The 19,410-nt window shown below is 39.8% G+C and overlaps 1 protein-coding gene across 5 annotated transcripts in view; it reads right to left on the bottom strand.

Annotated features, from left to right (window-relative positions):
• Positions 1–885: 885 nt before the first annotated feature.
• The window catches only part of LOC122059653 (probable ribosomal RNA small subunit methyltransferase B), a 21,965-nt gene continuing 3,440 nt past the window's right edge, over positions 886–19,410 (bottom strand). Inside the window, exons 8-18 of one of the 5 annotated variants that reach the window (XM_042622584.1) lie at positions 17,653–17,744; positions 17,497–17,557; positions 15,980–16,039; positions 15,324–15,384; positions 4,174–4,281; positions 3,032–3,150; positions 2,874–2,945; positions 2,651–2,736; positions 2,235–2,331; positions 1,656–1,795; positions 886–1,515 (exon numbers count right to left, since the gene is read on the bottom strand). In XM_042622584.1, the coding sequence (XP_042478518.1) occupies positions 1,664–1,795; positions 2,235–2,331; positions 2,651–2,736; positions 2,874–2,945; positions 3,032–3,150; positions 4,174–4,281; positions 15,324–15,384; positions 15,980–16,039; positions 17,497–17,557; positions 17,653–17,744 (888 nt within the window). In that variant the 3' untranslated portion in view covers positions 886–1,515; positions 1,656–1,663. Of the gene's footprint in view, positions 1,516–1,655; positions 1,796–2,234; positions 2,332–2,650; positions 2,807–2,873; positions 2,946–3,031; positions 3,151–4,173; positions 4,282–15,323; positions 15,385–15,979; positions 16,040–17,496; positions 17,558–17,652; positions 17,745–19,410 lie in introns of those variants that run through there. The other 4 variants (XM_042622586.1, XM_042622585.1, XR_006134101.1 and 1 more) reach the window with 4 other exon arrangements.

Raw genomic sequence — 19,410 nt, 5'->3', positions numbered from 1 at the left:
GACTCAAGGCGAAGATGGCCCATCCCCATTACCTTGTGTTCTCTCCCTAGAGCAAGGCGAGGTAAAGTTTTGCTTGGAGGCTGTTTCCTTACTTGAAACTTGAAAGGCTAAAGTTGGTTGAGAGACTATGCTTGCCGAGATTCCATCTTTCGACTCAAAAGATCCTTCCTCCTTTGGGAGTTTGTGCTGGCTTCCTGATTTGGAGGGATTGAGTCTGAATGCAAATTCATTAGAAAAGGAAGGCGAGAGCTTCCTCAGATTTCACTATTTCAAGCCCGAAGATATTTGTTTTCCTATGGGTCTCTTTGACCTCCTTTTGGATCACCACCTGTAGTTGTCTCGTGCCACATGTCTCTTGCTCATTGGCTGGTATGGTTCATTTGTTTTCAACCATTGATATAGTTTGATTCACTTGAAGTTTTTACTTTGAGACAACCAACTCTATTATTTGAACACATACTCTCCATGTGGGGAAGAAACTTTAGAGCCCTCTTGTCCCCAAATATGACCTATTTAACCTTCTATATGCCAAACATGAGGAACCATAAGCCCCTCCCTAGACCCCACAATAGCGAGAGCCTCATGCACTGGGTATGCCCTTATTTTACCACGTTTGCCAACTTCAATTGAGCTGAACTTGAAATGTGAGCAGGATGCATTGGGTCATCATATCTCACCACAAAATCTGAACCCATTCAACATATGGCCATGCATGAAAACATGGCCCTCTTTACTCACTACAGTAATTATTATTTCTTTTATTCTCATATACTTGGCATAAAACACCATGAAGATTTTTGTCCTCACAAAAGCCTTGGCTACAATCACATAAGTTTGATCCTGTTCTTCAAACATATTAAAATTTCAAAGAATAAAATCGACACATGGCAGAGCAAATCAATTATAACTAGATGATGATATGAACAACATATTCACTTAATTTAAATGCTAGTTGAACTGCAATGAAGCATTGATAGCTATATACCACAATGCCTTCCAGCATTGGACATGAGACATACTGACATAATTTTACCACTTAACCGTCCAATGATCCTATCAATGGGCGGAACATGGGAGATTGGTTGATAAAGCGACTCACTAACTGTCATTAACTGTCCTCAAGAAAGAAAAAAAATCAATGATCAGCAATAAATTAAAGTTTGAAGGGCTAGAAACACATTGCCTCACTATTTCCAATATCTGGCGAGTGGCCAAAGAAGGATTTTGATTCACTTGCGGCAAGCCAGAAAATTCAGGATTCAATGCACAATCCAATGCCCTTCAAGATCTGTGTCATATATCCCTTCGCAGTTGGAGCTTGCCATTCGGGCAGCAGGCCTCTATGTGGCTGCTTTCACATTTTCTGTCTTGTCTTCAGATCAATTCTGTTCATGTGGAATGCGAATCATCCGTTTCTAATGACATGAAGCATTTCTCAAACAGTAATCCCATGTATATCTTCATGGTGACCCACTCATTGCTTCGGCCAAGTTGTCAATCACCTGCAAAAGCCTTCTGTATCTCCGTTAGGCACTCATTCTGAAAGACAAAGTGTTTTTGTGGCTATAAAAGAACATCAATCTCATGTGCTTGAAAATATGAAAAGTAAAACCCAACCAAATTCAGTCTTCATAATGGTAGAATTGAAATCTTACAAGCTATTCTATAAGGACCGTAATAGACGAGCTGCAAAGGATCCATCAAGAGAATGTTTCACAGGGTTTGAGAAATAGAAGCCATTATCTGTTACAAACTCAGGTGGAACATATCCATCAACAGGATCTATGCAAAATTCCTGCAAAAGAAAGAGAAATCATTAAGTGGCCCATCGCCATAACTAACACAATGCTCCATTTGCCATCGGTTAGGACTTTTTAGCCCAAAATATTATCATAAGCCATTAACCATGATCAAATAATCCTGACTACTCAAGCAGAGATGCATTCTGTTGGTAATTCAGAAACATCATGAATAGATTTCTGCTGCTTTGTTCATCAGCATAATACAACATTCTGGGCTTATCAGTCTAACAGGTACAGATAAATGAGATGGCTCATCGATTTCTGAGCTTCTACATCTAATGTTTGTCCTTGCTATCTTATATAAAACACAGGCAACAATTAATCAGTTCAAATTTCCCCTTGGAATCAATCATCTTCGCTCTTCCAGGGACACAAAACAACAAGGAATAGAGAATACAGACTGTTCAAAGATCTCCAGTCAGAAGCTTTTACCGGATGCCCAAGAAGAAATGCAGTCACTCGCTCCTCATTCTCGTCAGGATCTATGGAACAAGTACTGTAAACCAATAATCCCCCAGGCTTCACCAACCTATGGATGCAATTGCAGTTAATAATAAAGTCAGGCACTTGTATAGTACAGGGACAGGCTTCAATTAAGAAAAAAAAAAAATCAAAGACAATCCTTCTCACGCCTCCCTTGACAACATAAAAACTACATTAAGATTTAGGACAAAAAAAGCTATGTAAAATCTTTATATGTAGTACCAAAAATAACTAATCAAACATAAGATTTACATGTTGAGGTTTTCATGACACAATGTGGTATGAGAATTCATAGTCATTGAGGCAAAGTATCTGGATTGGACACATCCCTCAGAGGGAGGGAAAAGTGTAATTTGGATTCTCACGTTGAAGCAGCATTGAGTAGATCATCCTGTAAATTCTTCAGTTGCTCCATATCCTCCAATTTCCTATTCCACCGCAAGTCCGCTCTCTTGAACATTGTCAACGATGAAAGGAATACTTAGACAGAACTTCTAACCTGGCTTTAATGCTGCAAGCATCTGTGTTTATATTGTTATATCTGTGCAGGCAAAACCAGTCAATAAAGTGGCCCTATGAAAGACATACCTTGGAAAGAACACCCAGGCCCGAACAGGGAGCATCCAGCAATACTTTGTCAGACTTCAATGGTTTCTCTTTCTAACAAGTAAAAGAACTGCAAATAAGAAACATCAAATGCCCCATTTTATTCTATCCTTTTGTTTTGGCATACAGTGTTAACTTACAGCGAAGATACGAAAATCAGAATGGAAAGTGGTGACGACATCATCAACTTCATGCAACTTGGCAGTCTCCTCTAGAATTCTTAACCGACCTTTGTTTATATCAATTGCAAATACCATACCTGCAATTTGGTAAAGCATCTCTGGAATTATTCCAAACTGCTATTTTGCAATATTCAAGAATGTAATAAATGATATCATGAAGATTGCAAGAGATCAAATCCAAAGCCACAGGTAAAAAAAAATGACAGCTCAGATATGGATTAGTCACTTAGGTCATCTTTCAGCAGGAACTGAAGGGAAATTTTCAAGGAAATAGATGAGTAGTAGACATCTTTGCAAAAAAAATTGAACATATGGAACACATGCACCAACATCTCAATCTGACATATTGCTTCAAGAAAAACCACAATTCCAAAACTCAACCAGAATATACAATCGGATCCATAGAAATTTCTGCATTGAGCATATTCCTCTAAAACACTGGCAGGGATGCCATAAATCAGATGGTTGGGATCATTATCAGGTTGAATACGGGGAGAGTTACATTTTTCTTAGGTGGGACCTGCCATGCTGCTGCAAACCATCATCATTTTACATATTGAGAAGAAAGAAAACAGATAGGAATATAAATCATCCAGTAGAAGTGAAAAGATGTTCAGGAAAACATAAATCATCCAATAGAGTGAAAATAAACTTTATGAGAACATATGATATGCAGGAGAGTGAATACAATCATACTCTTCTAAGATAGGGGTCCAGTGTCCACGAAAGTAAAGCACACTAAATAAATAAGATAAATATTGGCTAGTCTCAAAAAGGAAGTCAAAGCCCCTTTTTCACTTAGAAATTGTACAGATGGGTTATTACTTTTTGTAGTCCAACCAAAACATGTGTTTAATCACCCATAACTGAAGGCCAGTACGAGAATGCAACTGCAATAACATATGTTTCACCCAATAGTTTAATTTGGGATGGGTACTTATGTACAGGTACTATGGAACATATAATTTTTTTCAACTTTTCCTGATAAAGTAACAGCACATTTAAGGAATGATGTAATACTCTCATATGAATCTCATACTTTCAGAAAACAAAACAAAGCATTTAGAAAGAAACATAGATATTCACTGTCCAAAGATCACCTTGGCCACCCAAACATGATGCCATGAAAAGAGTCTTGCCTCCTGGTGCTGCACAACAGTCAATAATGGTGTCTCCGGGTTGTGGATCCACAACAGATACAATGAGACCTATAGCCAAATAATCATAGATTGATTTTAAAACATATGCCTACACAAGGAGCCAAATGGTCGTATCAAATGATTAAAAGAAAGTATTAAGACACTAATCCTTCTCTACCTTGTACCTGTTGAATAAAATCAAATCTAGTTTGTGTAACATGTTAAGAGGTGCCGCCAATTGCACCCACTCCTTACCTCTCCCAACCCAATTCTTTGCCTGGAGGATCTTCTACTGAAGACTTGCTCATTGCTCTACGGAAAGGTACTCATTCCTATACTCAGAAATCCTTGGTTGTCTATCATGTTAATAACTATGTTTCAATTTCCCATCTTCTTGTTTCTCTTCATACCTTTGCCTTTTATTGACATCTCACTCTAGTCCCACCAAATATCAAGATGATTCATCTCATCAAGTCAGCCATGGATGTGGAAATGGATGCTTTCTTTCTCGCAAGACTTAGCATCTACCAGACCTACCTCTATGTAAGAACCTTGTGCAATGTCGTTGGGTGTATGCCATTAAGTATAACCCTGACGGATCTGTTGAGCGACTGAAAGTTCATTTGGATGTTAAAAGCTATACTCAGACCTATGGAGTTGATTATTTTAAAACCTTCTCTCTTGTTGCTCGCTTGGAACTCTACGAGAGTATGCTTTGTAGGCTGAACAAAGCTGTTTATGGGTTGAAATAGTCCCTAAGAGCCCAATTTGATAAATTTAACAACGAAGTTGTTGCTGGTTGTGGCTTTTCTCAATGTTACTTTGACCCTTCAGTATGTATTCATCATCAAGAGTCTAAAGCGATTGCATTGGTCTTTTATGTTGATGATATTATTGTCTCTAGTAATGATTTGTTTGGAATTGAACAGGTTAGGTCTTACTAACAACAGCATTTCCAGATAAAAGACTTGGAAGTTCTTGGAAATTTTCTTGGTATTGAGATTATTCACAGCAAGAAATGACTTAGTTGTCTCAAAGGAAGTATGTTATTGACCTTCTAAGTGAGATGGGGATGTTAGGCTATAAGCATGCGGATACCCATATGGATCCTCATGTAATACTTGGAGCTTCTGATAACGAGGAGCTTGCAGACAGCCAGATAAACATCAATATCAGAGGTTGGGATAAGGCTATGTTTGTTGTTGTTTGCTGTTGTTGTACCCGGCAAACTCACATTTATCTTATCGTATCCCAAGGTATCTTAAGGGTGCTCTAGAAAAATGATTTTAATTTATCAGCATCATGGTCACACCAATATTGTTAGTTATTCTTATACGGATTGGGCTGGTGCTGATCAAAGGTCTATTACAGGTTGTTATATGTTTGTTAGAGGTAAGCTTGTTAAATCGAGAGTTAAAAAAAGAAAACTGAGGTAGCTTAGTTTAGTGCTGAAGTTGAGTATAGAGAAATGACTCATATTGCAGCTGAATTGATGTGGCGTATATCCTTTGTTCAAGATCTTGGTTTTCTGCTCAGCAAATGAATGAAAATGTTGTGATGATCTAGCAACTATTTATATTGCTACTAATCCAGTCATTCACGAGAGAACCAAACATATTGGATTGTCATTTTTTTGGGATGCAATAATGAAAAAATTGATTTCTCCTCCGTTTGTCAATTCTAGTGATCAACTCGCATACTTGTTTAACAAGGCCTTGTTTCAAACTGTATTTCTCCAAGAGTATTCCAAGTTGGGCATGGATGATATATATGCTCCAGCTTGAGGGAGGGGTATATTCAGAGGTGTTAGTGTCAGTGTCGGCAGTGGTGTTTTATACTCTCAAGTGATAATAATGTGATGGAGACATCAAGGTGTACAGCCGCAGGAAGAAGAAGACCCAACCTTCTTTGTGGTTGGAGGATTAGAAGAAGGAAGAAGAAGAAAGAAGAAAGAAGAAAAAGGCGGAGAAAGGGAGGCTCGATCCAGCCTTTCCAGCGTTGGATCGAGTCCCTCTCTCTTTACAAATTTTGTCCAAATCTTGTGGACCCCACTGCTGATGTGTAAACTTAGTAATTTTTATTTCCTAATATCTAGTTTAGTTAGACTTTGAATTACGTAGGAAACTACTTTAGTTCTTATCATTTTTTTTTTTTTCCTTTATTCTGAGATTATTCCCTAGGATTTACCTTCCTTTTTCTTTTTTTTAGTAACTAGTTCACTACTTATGTAAGGCCATTGGCCATTATGGAGGTCAATGAATTTTGAAAGAAAAAACAAAAACAAAGATGTTGCCCCTCTCTCTCGCCTCTAACTATTTCCCCCCTTTCTCGATCTCTTTCTCTCTTGGTTCCCTCTTCTCTTTCTAGCTATTCCCTTATCTCATCTCTCTCTTTTCACTCTCTGTCACTCTCGGTACTGCTATATATTGCTGCAGCCATTAGTCACAATATACTGAGTATTATCTCAGTCGTACAAGCTCCAATAGACTGCTGCTATTTTACCTCAACTGCTGCTACACCATTGTAACTGCTGCTCGCAACAACTGAAGGCCATGCTCCTTGGAAAGACACCCCCCTAGGCTGCTGCTGATCTCCTTTTCAAAAATCGGACTGCTGCTGGACACCATCTTCAAAATCTAGGTTGTTTTCTTTTATTCTCAGATCTGGGCTGCAAGTAAGTAGAGACTGAACCTTCCATTCCCCCATTGTCCCCTCATTATTTACTCCATCATCTTTCATTAAAACCCTCCCCTTTTTGGCCCATTATTTGCGCCACTGTTCTACCTTAGATACTACTGATTTTCTTATTACAAGTATGATTGATTTTGGAGCATATAACATGGTATTTTTATCTATCTTTGGTGCTTAATAGACTAATGCAATAACATAATTTTGCTTGCTATTATGTTCCCTACCCCATGTTCCCCCTTGACACTTGAGTGAGTTCATGTGTTTTTCTTTCTAGATTATTATTGCTCTTTGTTACTTTACTCATTAGTCTCACTATATTTTTGCATGTTAATCGTGTTTGTTGAGCATCCTTTATCCTATCCAACCCAAGTCCCTTGAGTTTACCCTACCTAGTTAGTTAATCTTGTAGGAAACTTAGTCACCTAGGAACCCCCTACATCATCTTGGTATCAGAGCATGGTTTTGTCTAGGTTTAGGGTAATTAGGTATTGTTGTCCCTTGTTTACATGTCTTACCTTTTGAGGTCTAATCTCCATCACAATATGTCAGTAGTCGAGTTTGAGTTAAGAGAGCATTACCATAGAATTGAGGACACCATTTTCTTCCTTAAGTTGGCGGGACCAAATAGCATTGGACACTATTCCCTCCAAAAGCACATACTTGAGAGGGAGATTTCTGACCTCAAGATTGAGAGTGCTAACTACCTGTCTCAATTGGAGATTCTGAGTAGACCTTGAGTCTTTGGTAGCAACCGTACCTTGGCTGCCCATCTCCTTATGTCCACTCGTAATAGTAGTGCATACCAGAACATGTCTGACCTTTCTGAGCAGTTGGCTGAATTCATGAAAGTCATCCAAGCTACCCTCTAAGATAGCCAAGTTATACAGGAGACACAAGCTGCCCATCTCCAAACCCTTACCAATAAGTTGGCTACCCTCGAGAAGTGCCCAAAACCTTGATGGACGGCTAGGCCGTAACACAACTAGCACTGAACTTAGGGACAGAGGCCCTAACCCTGAGGAAGTGAACGAGACTAACCACACTGATGGTTATGACCAGATAGGGGATAACTTCCAAAGCCAAGGGCGTGGTAGGAGTCGAGGCCCACTGCAAGACACCAAACCCAATGGAGATGATGAGGGTTATGAGCATCATGATAGGGGCTTTGATGCCAGACGGATGATTAAGGTAGATGCCCCTACCTATGATGGTCAGATTAATGCTAGGATCCTTCTAGATTGGATCAAGCAGATGGATAGGTACTTCGATTTCTACGATATGCCAGAAGAAGTCCGCTATCGATTTGCTAAGTTCAAGCTTATTCGAGCTGCCCAGGAATTCTGGATAGACCTAGAGTACCAAGAGGACCACCTAGGACTTGAGCCGATCACCACCTGGGTAGAAATGCAAGAGAGGCTCAAGAGGGAATTTTTGCCTATCACTTATAGGCTCCACTTGTTGAATGAAATGAACACCCTGAAGCAAGGAAAGTTGACTGTGACCGAATACATGAGCAAGTTCAATGAATTGAAAATTAGAAGTCGTATTCAGGAGGATGTTGAGCAGACACTATCCAGATTCCTTACAGGGCTCAACTCCGAAATTCAGTCTCGTATGGCACCCCACCTGGTGCAAGACGTTCCACAGGCCTTCAAGATAGCCCTTGAGGTGGAATCCTCCATGAGAACTTATTCTCAGAGGAAGAGCTTCCAAGCTGGGGAGTCCCAATTTAGAAAACCACCCCAAGGCTCAACTGGATTCCCAAAACCCCCTGCTGCACCACAGCGTCAATTTGACAACAAGGGTAAAGGAATTTTGGGAGGAGCACCCAAGAGTAGTGGGCAACAACAGTGCTTCAATTGTCGCAGGTTTGGTCACTTCTCCAGAGAGTGTCCCAATAGAAATCTTTATGTGGGAGAGCATACTCCTGAAGAAGGTGACCAAGAGGGTTTTCAGGACCATGAGTATGAGGACCATAAACCAGATGAGACCATATCTAATGAGGACGCCGAGGAGGCCGGTGACCTCAAGCTTGGTATTGTGCGATGCATGGTCTCACAACCTAGGAGTAGCGATGATTGGCGGCGAACTAATATTTTCATCACTTATACATCTCATCAGGGCAAAAACTGATGCATCGCCATAGACAGCGGGAGTAGTATGAATGTGGTCGCCAAGAGCATTGCTGCTCGAAAGGGCCTTAAAGCTGAACCCCACCCCAAGCCTTACAAGGTTTCCTGGGTAGATCAGTCCACCATCCCTGTTAATTTGAGGTGTCTAGTTCCCCTACACTTTGCAGGATATGAGGATCGAGTGTGGTGTGATGTCCTAAAGATGGATATTGCCCACATCATCCTAGGTAGACCCTGGTTATATAACCGGAATGTCACCAATTATGGGAAAACTAACACCTATGTCTTTGAATTCAAAGGGACGAAAATCAAACTGACCCCCAGTGCCCCTAAGGAAGTAAGGGTTCCAAAACACAAGGGAAGTGCCACCAAACAAAACCCCACCAAGACACTCAACATTTTAAATCAACAACAATTTGAAGGACAGTGTCAAGAGTCAGGGGTGATTTATGCTCTAGTAGCCATACAGAGTAATACCAATAGGTCACGCTTATTTACTGAGGCTCCTAGAGAATTACAACCCTTGTTAAAAAATTTGAGAGATTATTCCCTGAGGAGCTACCTGATGAGTTACCGCCTATGCGTGACATCCAGCACATTATTGACTTAGTTCCAGGGTCCTCTCTCCCGAACTTACCCCATTACCGAATGAATCCCAAAGTACATGCTGAACTCAAGTGGCAAGTGGATGAATTGTTACAAAAGGGATTCATTAGGGAGAGCCTTAGCCCATGTGCAGTACCTGCCTTACTCACGCCAAAGAAAGATGGCACCTGGCGTATGTGTGTTTATAGTAGGGCCATCAATAAGATCACTGTCAAGTATAGGTTTCCTATCCCTAGGCTTGATGACATGTTGGATATAATGGCCAACTCATCGATCTTCTCAAAGATTGATCTCAAGAGCGAGTACCACCAAATTCGGGTAAGGCCTGGAGATGAGTGGAAGACAACCTTCAAGACGAAGGATGGCCTTTTTCGAGTGGTTAGTCATGCCTTTTGGCTTGCCAAACGCACCTAACACCTTCATGAGGATAATAAATCAAGTGCTTCAACCATTCATTGGCAAGTTCCTAGTGGTTTACTTTGATGACATCCTCATCTATAGTAAGACCCCATCTTCCCACTTGGAACACTTACAGAAGGTTTTGCATGTGCTCTTATAAGAGAAACTCTATGTCAACCTCAAGAAGTACACCTTCATGAGTGATCAAGTCATCTTCCTAGGATTTGTTGTGTCAACTCAGGGAGTGTCTGTGGACCCTGAGAAAGTGAGAGCGATTATAGAGTAGCCTGGGCCAACTAATGTCTATGAGGTACAAAGCTTTCATGGCTTAACCACGTTCTACAGGAGGTTCATCTACCGGTTTAGTTCCATTATGTCTCCTATCACCGATTACATGAAAAAGGAGTTTCAATGGACTAAGAGTGCTACGAAGGCCTTTAATGAGATTAAAAAGCTTATGACTGAAGCTCCAGTCCTGCGCCTCCCAGATTTCTCTAAGGTCTTCGAAGTGAATTGTGATGCATCTGGTATTGGAATAGGTGGTGTCCTAGGACAAGAGGGCCACCCTGTTGCCTATTTTAGCGAGAAACTTAATGAAGCTAGGCAACGATAGTCCACATACAACAAGGAATTCTATGCGATTGTCCAATCATTGCTATTGGCGACATTACCTTTTACCGCAAGAATTCGTGCTATTCTCTAACCACCAGGCTCTGAGATACTTAAGTGCCCAAAAGAAACTTAACTAAAGACATGCCAAGTGGGTTGAGTTTCTCTAAGAGTACACTTTTGTACTCAAGCACAGACCTGATGTCAAGAATACTGTTGCAGATGCACTGAGCCAGGTGAACATGTTCCTCAGTCACACCAATGCTAGGATTCGGGCTAGTGTGTTACTCCAAGCAATGAATGTAGAGGTTGTAGGGTTCGAGCGAGTCAAGGACCAATACCCCACCTGTCCTGATTTTAGTGAGTCGTTCACTTCCTTGAGTGAAGGCAACCCGGTCAACCGCTCAGACTACCTACTTAGGGAGGGCTTCCTTTTTAAAGGAAACAAGTTGTGCATTCCCAGGACTTCACTATGAGATTTCCTGATCTAAGAATTGCATGTTGGGGGAGTCGTTGGTTATTTCGGTCGAGATAAGACCATCACCCTCGTTGAGGACCGATTCTTTTGGCTAGGACTAAAGAGGGATGTTGCTAGAGTTGTGAGTCAGTGTAGGACATGCCAAACAGCCAAACAACAAAGCAGAAGACGGGTTTGTACACTCCCCTACCCGTTCCCCATGCTCCATGGCAAGACCTTAGCATGAATTTCATGTTTGGCCTGCCAAAAACTTCGAGAGGCCATGATTCAGTTTATGTGGTTGTAGACCACTTCTCGAAGATGGCCCATTTCATCCCATGCTCTAAGACCTCTAATGCATCCATAGTAGCCAGACTTTTCTTCAATGAGGTTGTCAAGTACCATGGGTTGCCCCTCACCATAGTGTCCGATAGGAATGTTAAGTTCACCATTCATTTTTGGAGGACCCTATAGCGGATGATGGGCGCGAAGCTCCGTTTCTCCTCTGCTTTCCACCCTCAGACCGATGGCCAGACCAAGGTTGTCAATAAGAGCTTAAAAAATTTATTGCATTGCCTCATATGAGAACACCTTACTAATTGGGATCGAGTCCTTAGCCAGGCCAAGTTTGCATACAATAGCTCTAAGAACCGTACCATTGGCCTATCCCCCTTTGAGATCTGTTCAGGATACCAGCCCCGGGCACCCATAGACCTTATCCCAGTCGTGTCTAGTTCCAAGACCTCCCAGTCACCCGAGTCTTTTGCTCAGCATATACATGATTTGCATGCAGGTATAAGAAGACAGATGGCACTGAGCAACGAGCAATATAAGTCGAAGGCAGATGTGCACAGAAAGCTACAAGAGTTTCAAGAGGGCGATATGGTGATGTATAGAATTAAACCGGAACGCTTTGTTAGGGGAAAAGCGAGCAAGCTGCATGCTCGTAGCACAGGTCCGTTCAAAGTACTCAAGAGGATAAGTGTCAACGCGTATGTTCTTGATCTGCCAGCTAGTATGGAAATCAATAATATTTTTAATGTGAAGACTTCGTCCCATACCATGGTACCTCTACCATTACCCCTTTCTATCCTGATGACTTTAAGGACTTCCCCTTCACCATTGATGAGACTACTGAACCAAACCAACCACTTGTCCCCACCTCATTACCACCTATGCCTATGGTCACGAGAAGGACTGAAGAAGTTGAGAAAATCCTTGATGAGAAGACTGTGTCCACACACACTGGAGGTTTTAGAGAGTTCTTGGTCAAGTGGCGTGGACATCCGAAAATTGACAACACCTGGATCACATTGCAAGAAATCCAACAACTCAACCCAAACCTGCTTGAATATTACATGAGCTTTAATTCACCGGAGGTGAATTCTTCTAAGCCGGGGAGAGTTGATGGGGAAATCAAGGTGTACAGCCGAAGGAAGAAGAAGACCCAACCTTCTTTGTGGTTGTAGGATTAAAAGAAGGAAGAAGAAGAAAACAGTGAAAAAAGGGAGGCTCGATCCAGCCTTTTCCAGCGCTGGATCGAGTCCCTCTCTCTTTCCAAATTTTGTCCAAATCTTGTGGACCCCACTGCTGATGTGTAAACTTAGTAATTTTTATTTCCTAATACCTAATTTAGTTAGACTTTGAATTACGTAGGAAACTACTTTAGTTCTTATTGTTTTTTTTTTTTAGAAACTTCTTTATTTTAAGATTATTCCCTAGGATTTACCTTCCTTTTTTTTTCTTTTAGTAACTAGTTCACTACTTATGTAAGGTCATTGGCCATGATGGAGGTCAATTAATTTTGAAAGAAAAAACAAAAACAAAGATGTTGCCCCTCTCTCTCGCCTCTAACTATTTCCCCCCTTTCTCGATCTCTTTCTCTCTCGGTTCCCTCTTCTCTTTCTCGCTATTCCCTCATCTCTTCTCTCTTTTTTCACTCTATGTCACTCTCGGTACTGCTATATATTACTGCAGCCATTAGTCATAACATACTAAGAATTATCTCAGTCGCACAAGCTCCAACAGACTGCTGCTATTTTACCTCAACTACTGCTACACCATTGTAACTACTGCTCGCAACAACTGAAGGCCATGCTCCTTGGAAAGACACCCACCTAGGCTGCTGCTGATCTCCTTTTCAAAAATCAGACTGCTACTGGACATCATCTTCAAAATCTGGGTTGTTTTCTTTTATTCTCAGATTTGGGCTGCAGGTAAGTAGAGACTGAACCTTCCCATTCCCCCATTGTCCCCTCATTATTTACTCCGCCCCTCATTATTTACTCCATCATCTTCCATTAAAATCCCCACCTTTTCAACCCATTATTTGACCATTATTTGCACCACTGTTTTACCTTAGATACTATTGATCTTATTACAAGTATGACTGATTTTTGAGCATATAACATGGTATTTTTATCTATCTTTGGTGCTTAATAGACTAGTGTCATAACCTAATTTTGCTTGCTGCTATGTTCCCTACCCTATGTTCCCCCTTGACACTTGAGTGAGTTCATGTGTTTTTCTTCCTAGATTATTATTGCTCTTTGTTACTTTATTCATTAGTCTCACTATATTTTTGCATATTAACCTTGTTTGTTGAGCTTCTTTTATCCTGTCCAACCCAAGTCCGTTGAGTTTACCCTACCTAGTTAAGTTAATCTTGTAGGAAACCTAGTCACCGAGGCACCCCCTACATCATAATGTTCGTGTAAATTAAACATAAGTTACCGACATAAGTAATCGACCTGTCCGTACTTGTATTTCAACTTTTATTATCAGTATAACTTCTCCGTCTACCTACGGTTTGACATATTATGTTTTGTCCCAAACCGTGGGGTGTTGTGTCTCCACACTCTTCCTCTTCATGAACAGGCACCGATAGCAAGTTCCAATATTGTCACAACATGCATCATGATAACTGTTCATAGATTATAACTACTATAAAAAGGAGACAGAAGAAATTTACCCCCAGTATTGGTTCAGAGAAAAATCATATTCTCCTAATTGCCACTTATGTCACCAGAGTAATTGGTAAAAATTGAAGGTTATTATGTGTGAACAGGAAGCGAAACAATGCAACCAAATTCTTAACCTCTTGTTGTATATTATATATTGACTAAAAAGATACGAGAAAAAGAAAAGATTGGGATGGAAACTTTGAATTTGAGATTCTTGTCTCGATTGTCTTGGGCATATGACGAGCTTGAATAACCTGAGTAAAATGAAAACTTAGATGCAGCAGGATATTTTTGTTGATGTTCCCTATTGTAAGGAAAAGAGCTCTAAAGAAGGGATATTAGTTGGATATCCAATGGAATCCATCACATGTCATACATATTACCACGTTTATTTTATTTTTTCAAGTATCAGTATCATATTGTATCAGCCAATACTTATCGGTATCAATAGGTATTATTCAAAAAAAAAAAAAAAAATGTAACAACCGATACAGCTCAATACAGTCCAATATGGCCCGATACAGGTAAGATACACTTGATACACCTCCTTCAAGCTTGCAAAACAGAAACCGTGATTAAGAAACGAAACTGAGAGAGGGAGAGACCCAAACCTTCACCCTTTCAACAAGTTTTGAGAATTCACAATGATCAAACCACGGATCGAAACAAATTTTTGGCATAAAAGTGGTAAGTTCCATGTCTCTCTCTTTTTTGGGGTGTGCTTAGACCTCTTTTTTCTTACTATTTTTTTTATTTATGCATCACAAAATTAGGTGAAAACAACTCAAATACTTGCATCACATTGATATATATTTACATATTGCATAATAAGGTGTTTCATGCTTCAAAACTGTATTTTATATGTATCATAAGCACATCCATACATTTTTTGACCACTTAGATGTGTATCTTTAGTGAATCCTGCGTCTTTCCGATATGATACGTCTCTTAAAATCCCTCTCCGATAAGATATCCGATACCAATACCTAAATTCTTGCATATTACTACAAATATGGGTAGGTGATTCATTATATACCACAACCTTATATTGATCATGTCCTCAATGAACTCATATTAACTAATGCTCGAGTACTCAATCATATAGAAGAACATTTCCCATAAATATGAAATCAGTGTTCCAAATAGAAACAAATATTCAATAGACTACCTATTTGATAAGTCATGTTGGAGTCAACACCTAGATGGCTCTCCAATAAAGACCATGCCCAAAAATAGTTAGGGAAAAGGACTGACCTGCACTCTCATCCTGAACTGAACAAAGACCTTCTTTCAGTAATCCAGCTTGTATGACAACCTGAGGAAATACGGAACACTTATGGGCCCATGGAATACTTTGAAGATTGTTCAAAATCAATCAGCCAAAAGACACAGCCTTTACAAACCACTTTGAATTACATTGCACTATGTCTAGTCAGGACCAAACAGAAAAATTAAAGTACTTATGGTTGGTTTCCAACCGAATGAAATCATCTCTTTTTGAATTCCCACAGCATCTGAATGCATAAGTATGCCCTAGAAACAGGAGTCACCAAAGGTCATCCTGATTTCTGAAGTCATTAAGGTTCATACGAAACAACATATTATTTTATTTATCAGTATTTTAGAGATAAAGGAAATTAGTTCATTTGATTTGAAGATTACAACTTTACTAGAATTAGTTTTTTTCTTTTTTTTTAGTAGTGAGTTGAAATGTCGAATATAGGACCCCAAGGCTGCAATAATGCACCACTCAATTTTTCCACACACTAAACCTTCTGCAACAATAACACTTTTGACTACTACTGCGTACAAAGATAACAGAGACGACTAAAAGGGAAAATGTTTAATCCCACACCACTGACATATGTCAAGGGATGAAAGTAATTTGGAGCCTTGAGTGCATAACTTACCTGCATGCCAGTTTTAAGACGGACAAAATCATCCAGATGCAAAGAAGTCTCATGTGGAACCTGAAACTCAAAAATATACAATTAAACTTAAGTGGGGGGATCAACCTGAAACTCAAAAATATATAATTAAACTTAAGTGGTGGTGGGGGGGGGGGATAAAATGTATATAACTTAAAGGGCCATTAATTGGTCCACACCTTAATACTGATATTCAACTAAGGGGAAGCCTCTAGTGAAAAGACAAAACAAAACCCAATTGCATTCACCATAGAAATCTCGTAAACAGGATATCATATGGGTGATTTTATCTCCCTCATGTGCACACCCTATGGTGAAAGACTAGACAAAACCAAATTGCATTCACCACATCAATATCTGAAAAGGGCTCCCTGAAAGTGGTGATTTTGTCATTTTTACTCACACATCCACTAAGAGCCTAGGACAACGTTAACGGGCAAAATAGCAAAATAACATTCTTCCAGCAGGGAACATCATCTGAAAAATAAAACCTCCAAAATCTGCAAGTTCAAAAAGGGAATATGTAAAAATTTCAAACAAAACTCTATATCACTTCAGTCTTGAAGAGTCATCCTATATCATACACAGACAGATAAATAACTTTCTTTGCAAAAATATAAAGGAAAATCTAACGTCAGTGTGGCGGAGTGAAAGTTATTGGTTCATGACCTGCCACATGGGTGGATCACTGTGATAGAGCACCTCACACCAATCCCATTGGTAAAGCTTTGGCCCAGAAAGAGCAGATGAAAGGGTTCAAAGTTGGACCTAAAGTTGCAAAAAAAAATTACGAAACTGCAATTTCCCTCTTTGTGGCATTCTTGTGCACAAATTTGAACAACATTTTGAGCCACTATGTAACAAATTTAGGGCTGGAATTTACCAGTGAGAAGGGTGTGGCTTCCACTATCACATAGACATGTGCCAGGTTGTGAACAATTAATGTTTACTGGGCATAGCAAATATTAGAACTTAAACATTAAAATATTTTACAATTTTAAATTTACTCCTAGAGAAACATGGCAGCATTTATAGGCTTTCATTGTAACACTCTTCTAATCAAAGTGCCACTCTTAACTTCAGAATTCAAGAATATCTACATGCAGTGGGGGGTCTAGGTTAAGGATTTAGGCTGAGATTCAGGCATCGGATCAGCAATGACCGATCCCAATATGATCCTGAGTCGGTCAACATAAAACTCAGTGTAAGCAGTCCAAAGAACATCATCTGTTTCAACTGAGCTTTGGGGAGGGATCAGCAAGTCAACTGGGATCAGTTCAGGCCAATAGGCTGATCCCAAGTTAACCATATGACAGATCCAAACCTAGTCCCTAATTGAGTGATCTAGGTAACTGATCCTCAAATTTGAGCTTCTTCAGTACAACAGCAACATGCTATTTCTGCTAAATTTAGCCATTTTGGGTGTTTTTGTGTGTGTGTGTGTCTGTGTGTGATTTTGTACCCTTAGCAGGCTCATATAGAAAGCAAACACAGAGCACCTTCAACATGTTAAGCTGTGTCGCAAGGTCGGCTCTTGTATAACCTTTCTTCTTGTTTGCCCTGACATTAGAATCAGAAAAAGGTGGCAGAGAATCAGCCATACTGTCAAAGATAGTTTAAAATCATTGACTAAAGGAAAGGTTTTGATTCAAAACCTGAGGCTGAAACTGGGTTCGCTGTTATTCCACATCATCAGCCTCACTGCTTCTGCTTGCCCAAGAGACTTTGTCCAGCGCCTTACCATCCACTATATAAATAGAGCCATAAGCATAAGAATTTGTATTACAGATTCAAGGAATTTACCTTACCCATATGAATTACTAACCAGCAAAACTGATTCTTTTCCAATTAACAATTATTAACTCATTAGAATATAAGGCACCATTCATTACTAAAGTTGGATAAGACTGCACAACAATCATTTATAAATAAACAGCCCAGTTACATTGACCATGTAAGAGTTCATCTGGAGCATCCAATCAACTGGCATTGTTTGCACATTACATGAAAGAAATGCCAATCAGATAATTCTTACCTAACCAACAAAGAAATGTTCCCTATTTTCTTCATGGTTTTGTTCTGCAGGAGCTGATTACAGCACCTTGGATCACATGGGAGCACCCAAAATCATTGTACCTTGTCGGCCCACACATACATGGGCCGGATGCTCAAGTACATCAGAAGAAAACTTCATGGAAAGGAATTCCAATTCCATTTAACAACCCCCTTCCCTCTTTTGATATTTGTGCAAGCAGTTGTTACTCTCACCAATATACTTTCTTCAGAAATGGAGTTGCACGTGAAGAGATTTTTTTTCTTTTGTAAGAGAAGTCGTGGTGAACTTTCTCCAACTCTAGCCAGGCTGCACAGACCTGGGCTAAAGGCACCTGTTGCTACACGTGTATTTGCATTCCTTTCGCTTGAGACCTCGAAACATGACGCTTACGGGGGGTGGGTAACTTTAAATTTTTCCCCTTTTTGTTTTGTGCCTTTTGTAGCTATATGTGTTGTGCTTGTGTGTGGGCCTCTTCATTTTCAAGGATCCTCACCTGCTCTAATAAAATGTCTTTTACTTGTCAAAAGGAAGGAGAGAAGCAGGAAGAAAAAAGCTGCACTTCTATCATGACAATGATGTTGACATTTCTGCAGTCTAAATCATTTCAACTAGCTACACCAACCTACTTTAATCCAGGTCATGTTTGAGTTCGCCACCTCAGACCTACACCAGACTGCAAGAACCCAGGTAATGAGCCTGAATCCATTTGATTTTTGTCCAGCTTCAGGTTGACTAATCTTGACATGGTTTAAATCCGGGTCAGGTTCTGGTTGGGGTGCCACAGGGCCAGTTCAGTCCGGTTTTGGTACTGCAGAATTGGTTTTTGTCCGGTACTGGGCCAAGCCAAAGCCAAACTGTAAGGAAGATTCCGGTTTGGTTTCATTTTGTTTCAGATTTCCTTAGGCTGCGTTTGGTAGTCATCCAGAAAAAAGTTTATGATGTTTTTACATTCTATGGGAACGAAAAAGCAGAATAAAGCTTTTCGTGTCAACTTGGTGTTTGACGATTTTTTTTTTTTTTTAACGAAAGGGAAAAAAAAAACGCTAAATCTAAATGATATTGGCGACAATCTTGTCTGTCATTTTGGTTTCGTTCAAATACAAAAAAAAAAAAAAAAAAGTGAACAATTAGGGTAATCGTTCCTAAAACAGGTTCACCAAACACCATCTTTTTGTTTTAAAACGGCATTTTGATACAGAAATTGAAAATTCTGTTTTTGATACAAAACGTCGTTTCTGTAACTGAATGACTACCAAACACAGCCTTAATGTGTTCATATTGATCCGATATCGGTTTCAGCCCAGTTTGGTTTTGTTTTCCTTTTATATATAATTATATATATATATATATAAATGGA

The sequence above is a fragment of the Macadamia integrifolia genome, chromosome 13 (assembly GCF_013358625.1).
Source record: "Macadamia integrifolia cultivar HAES 741 chromosome 13, SCU_Mint_v3, whole genome shotgun sequence".
Lineage (NCBI taxonomy): Eukaryota > Viridiplantae > Streptophyta > Magnoliopsida > Proteales > Proteaceae > Macadamia > Macadamia integrifolia.
This window is presented reverse-complemented; position numbering and strand designations above follow the sequence as displayed.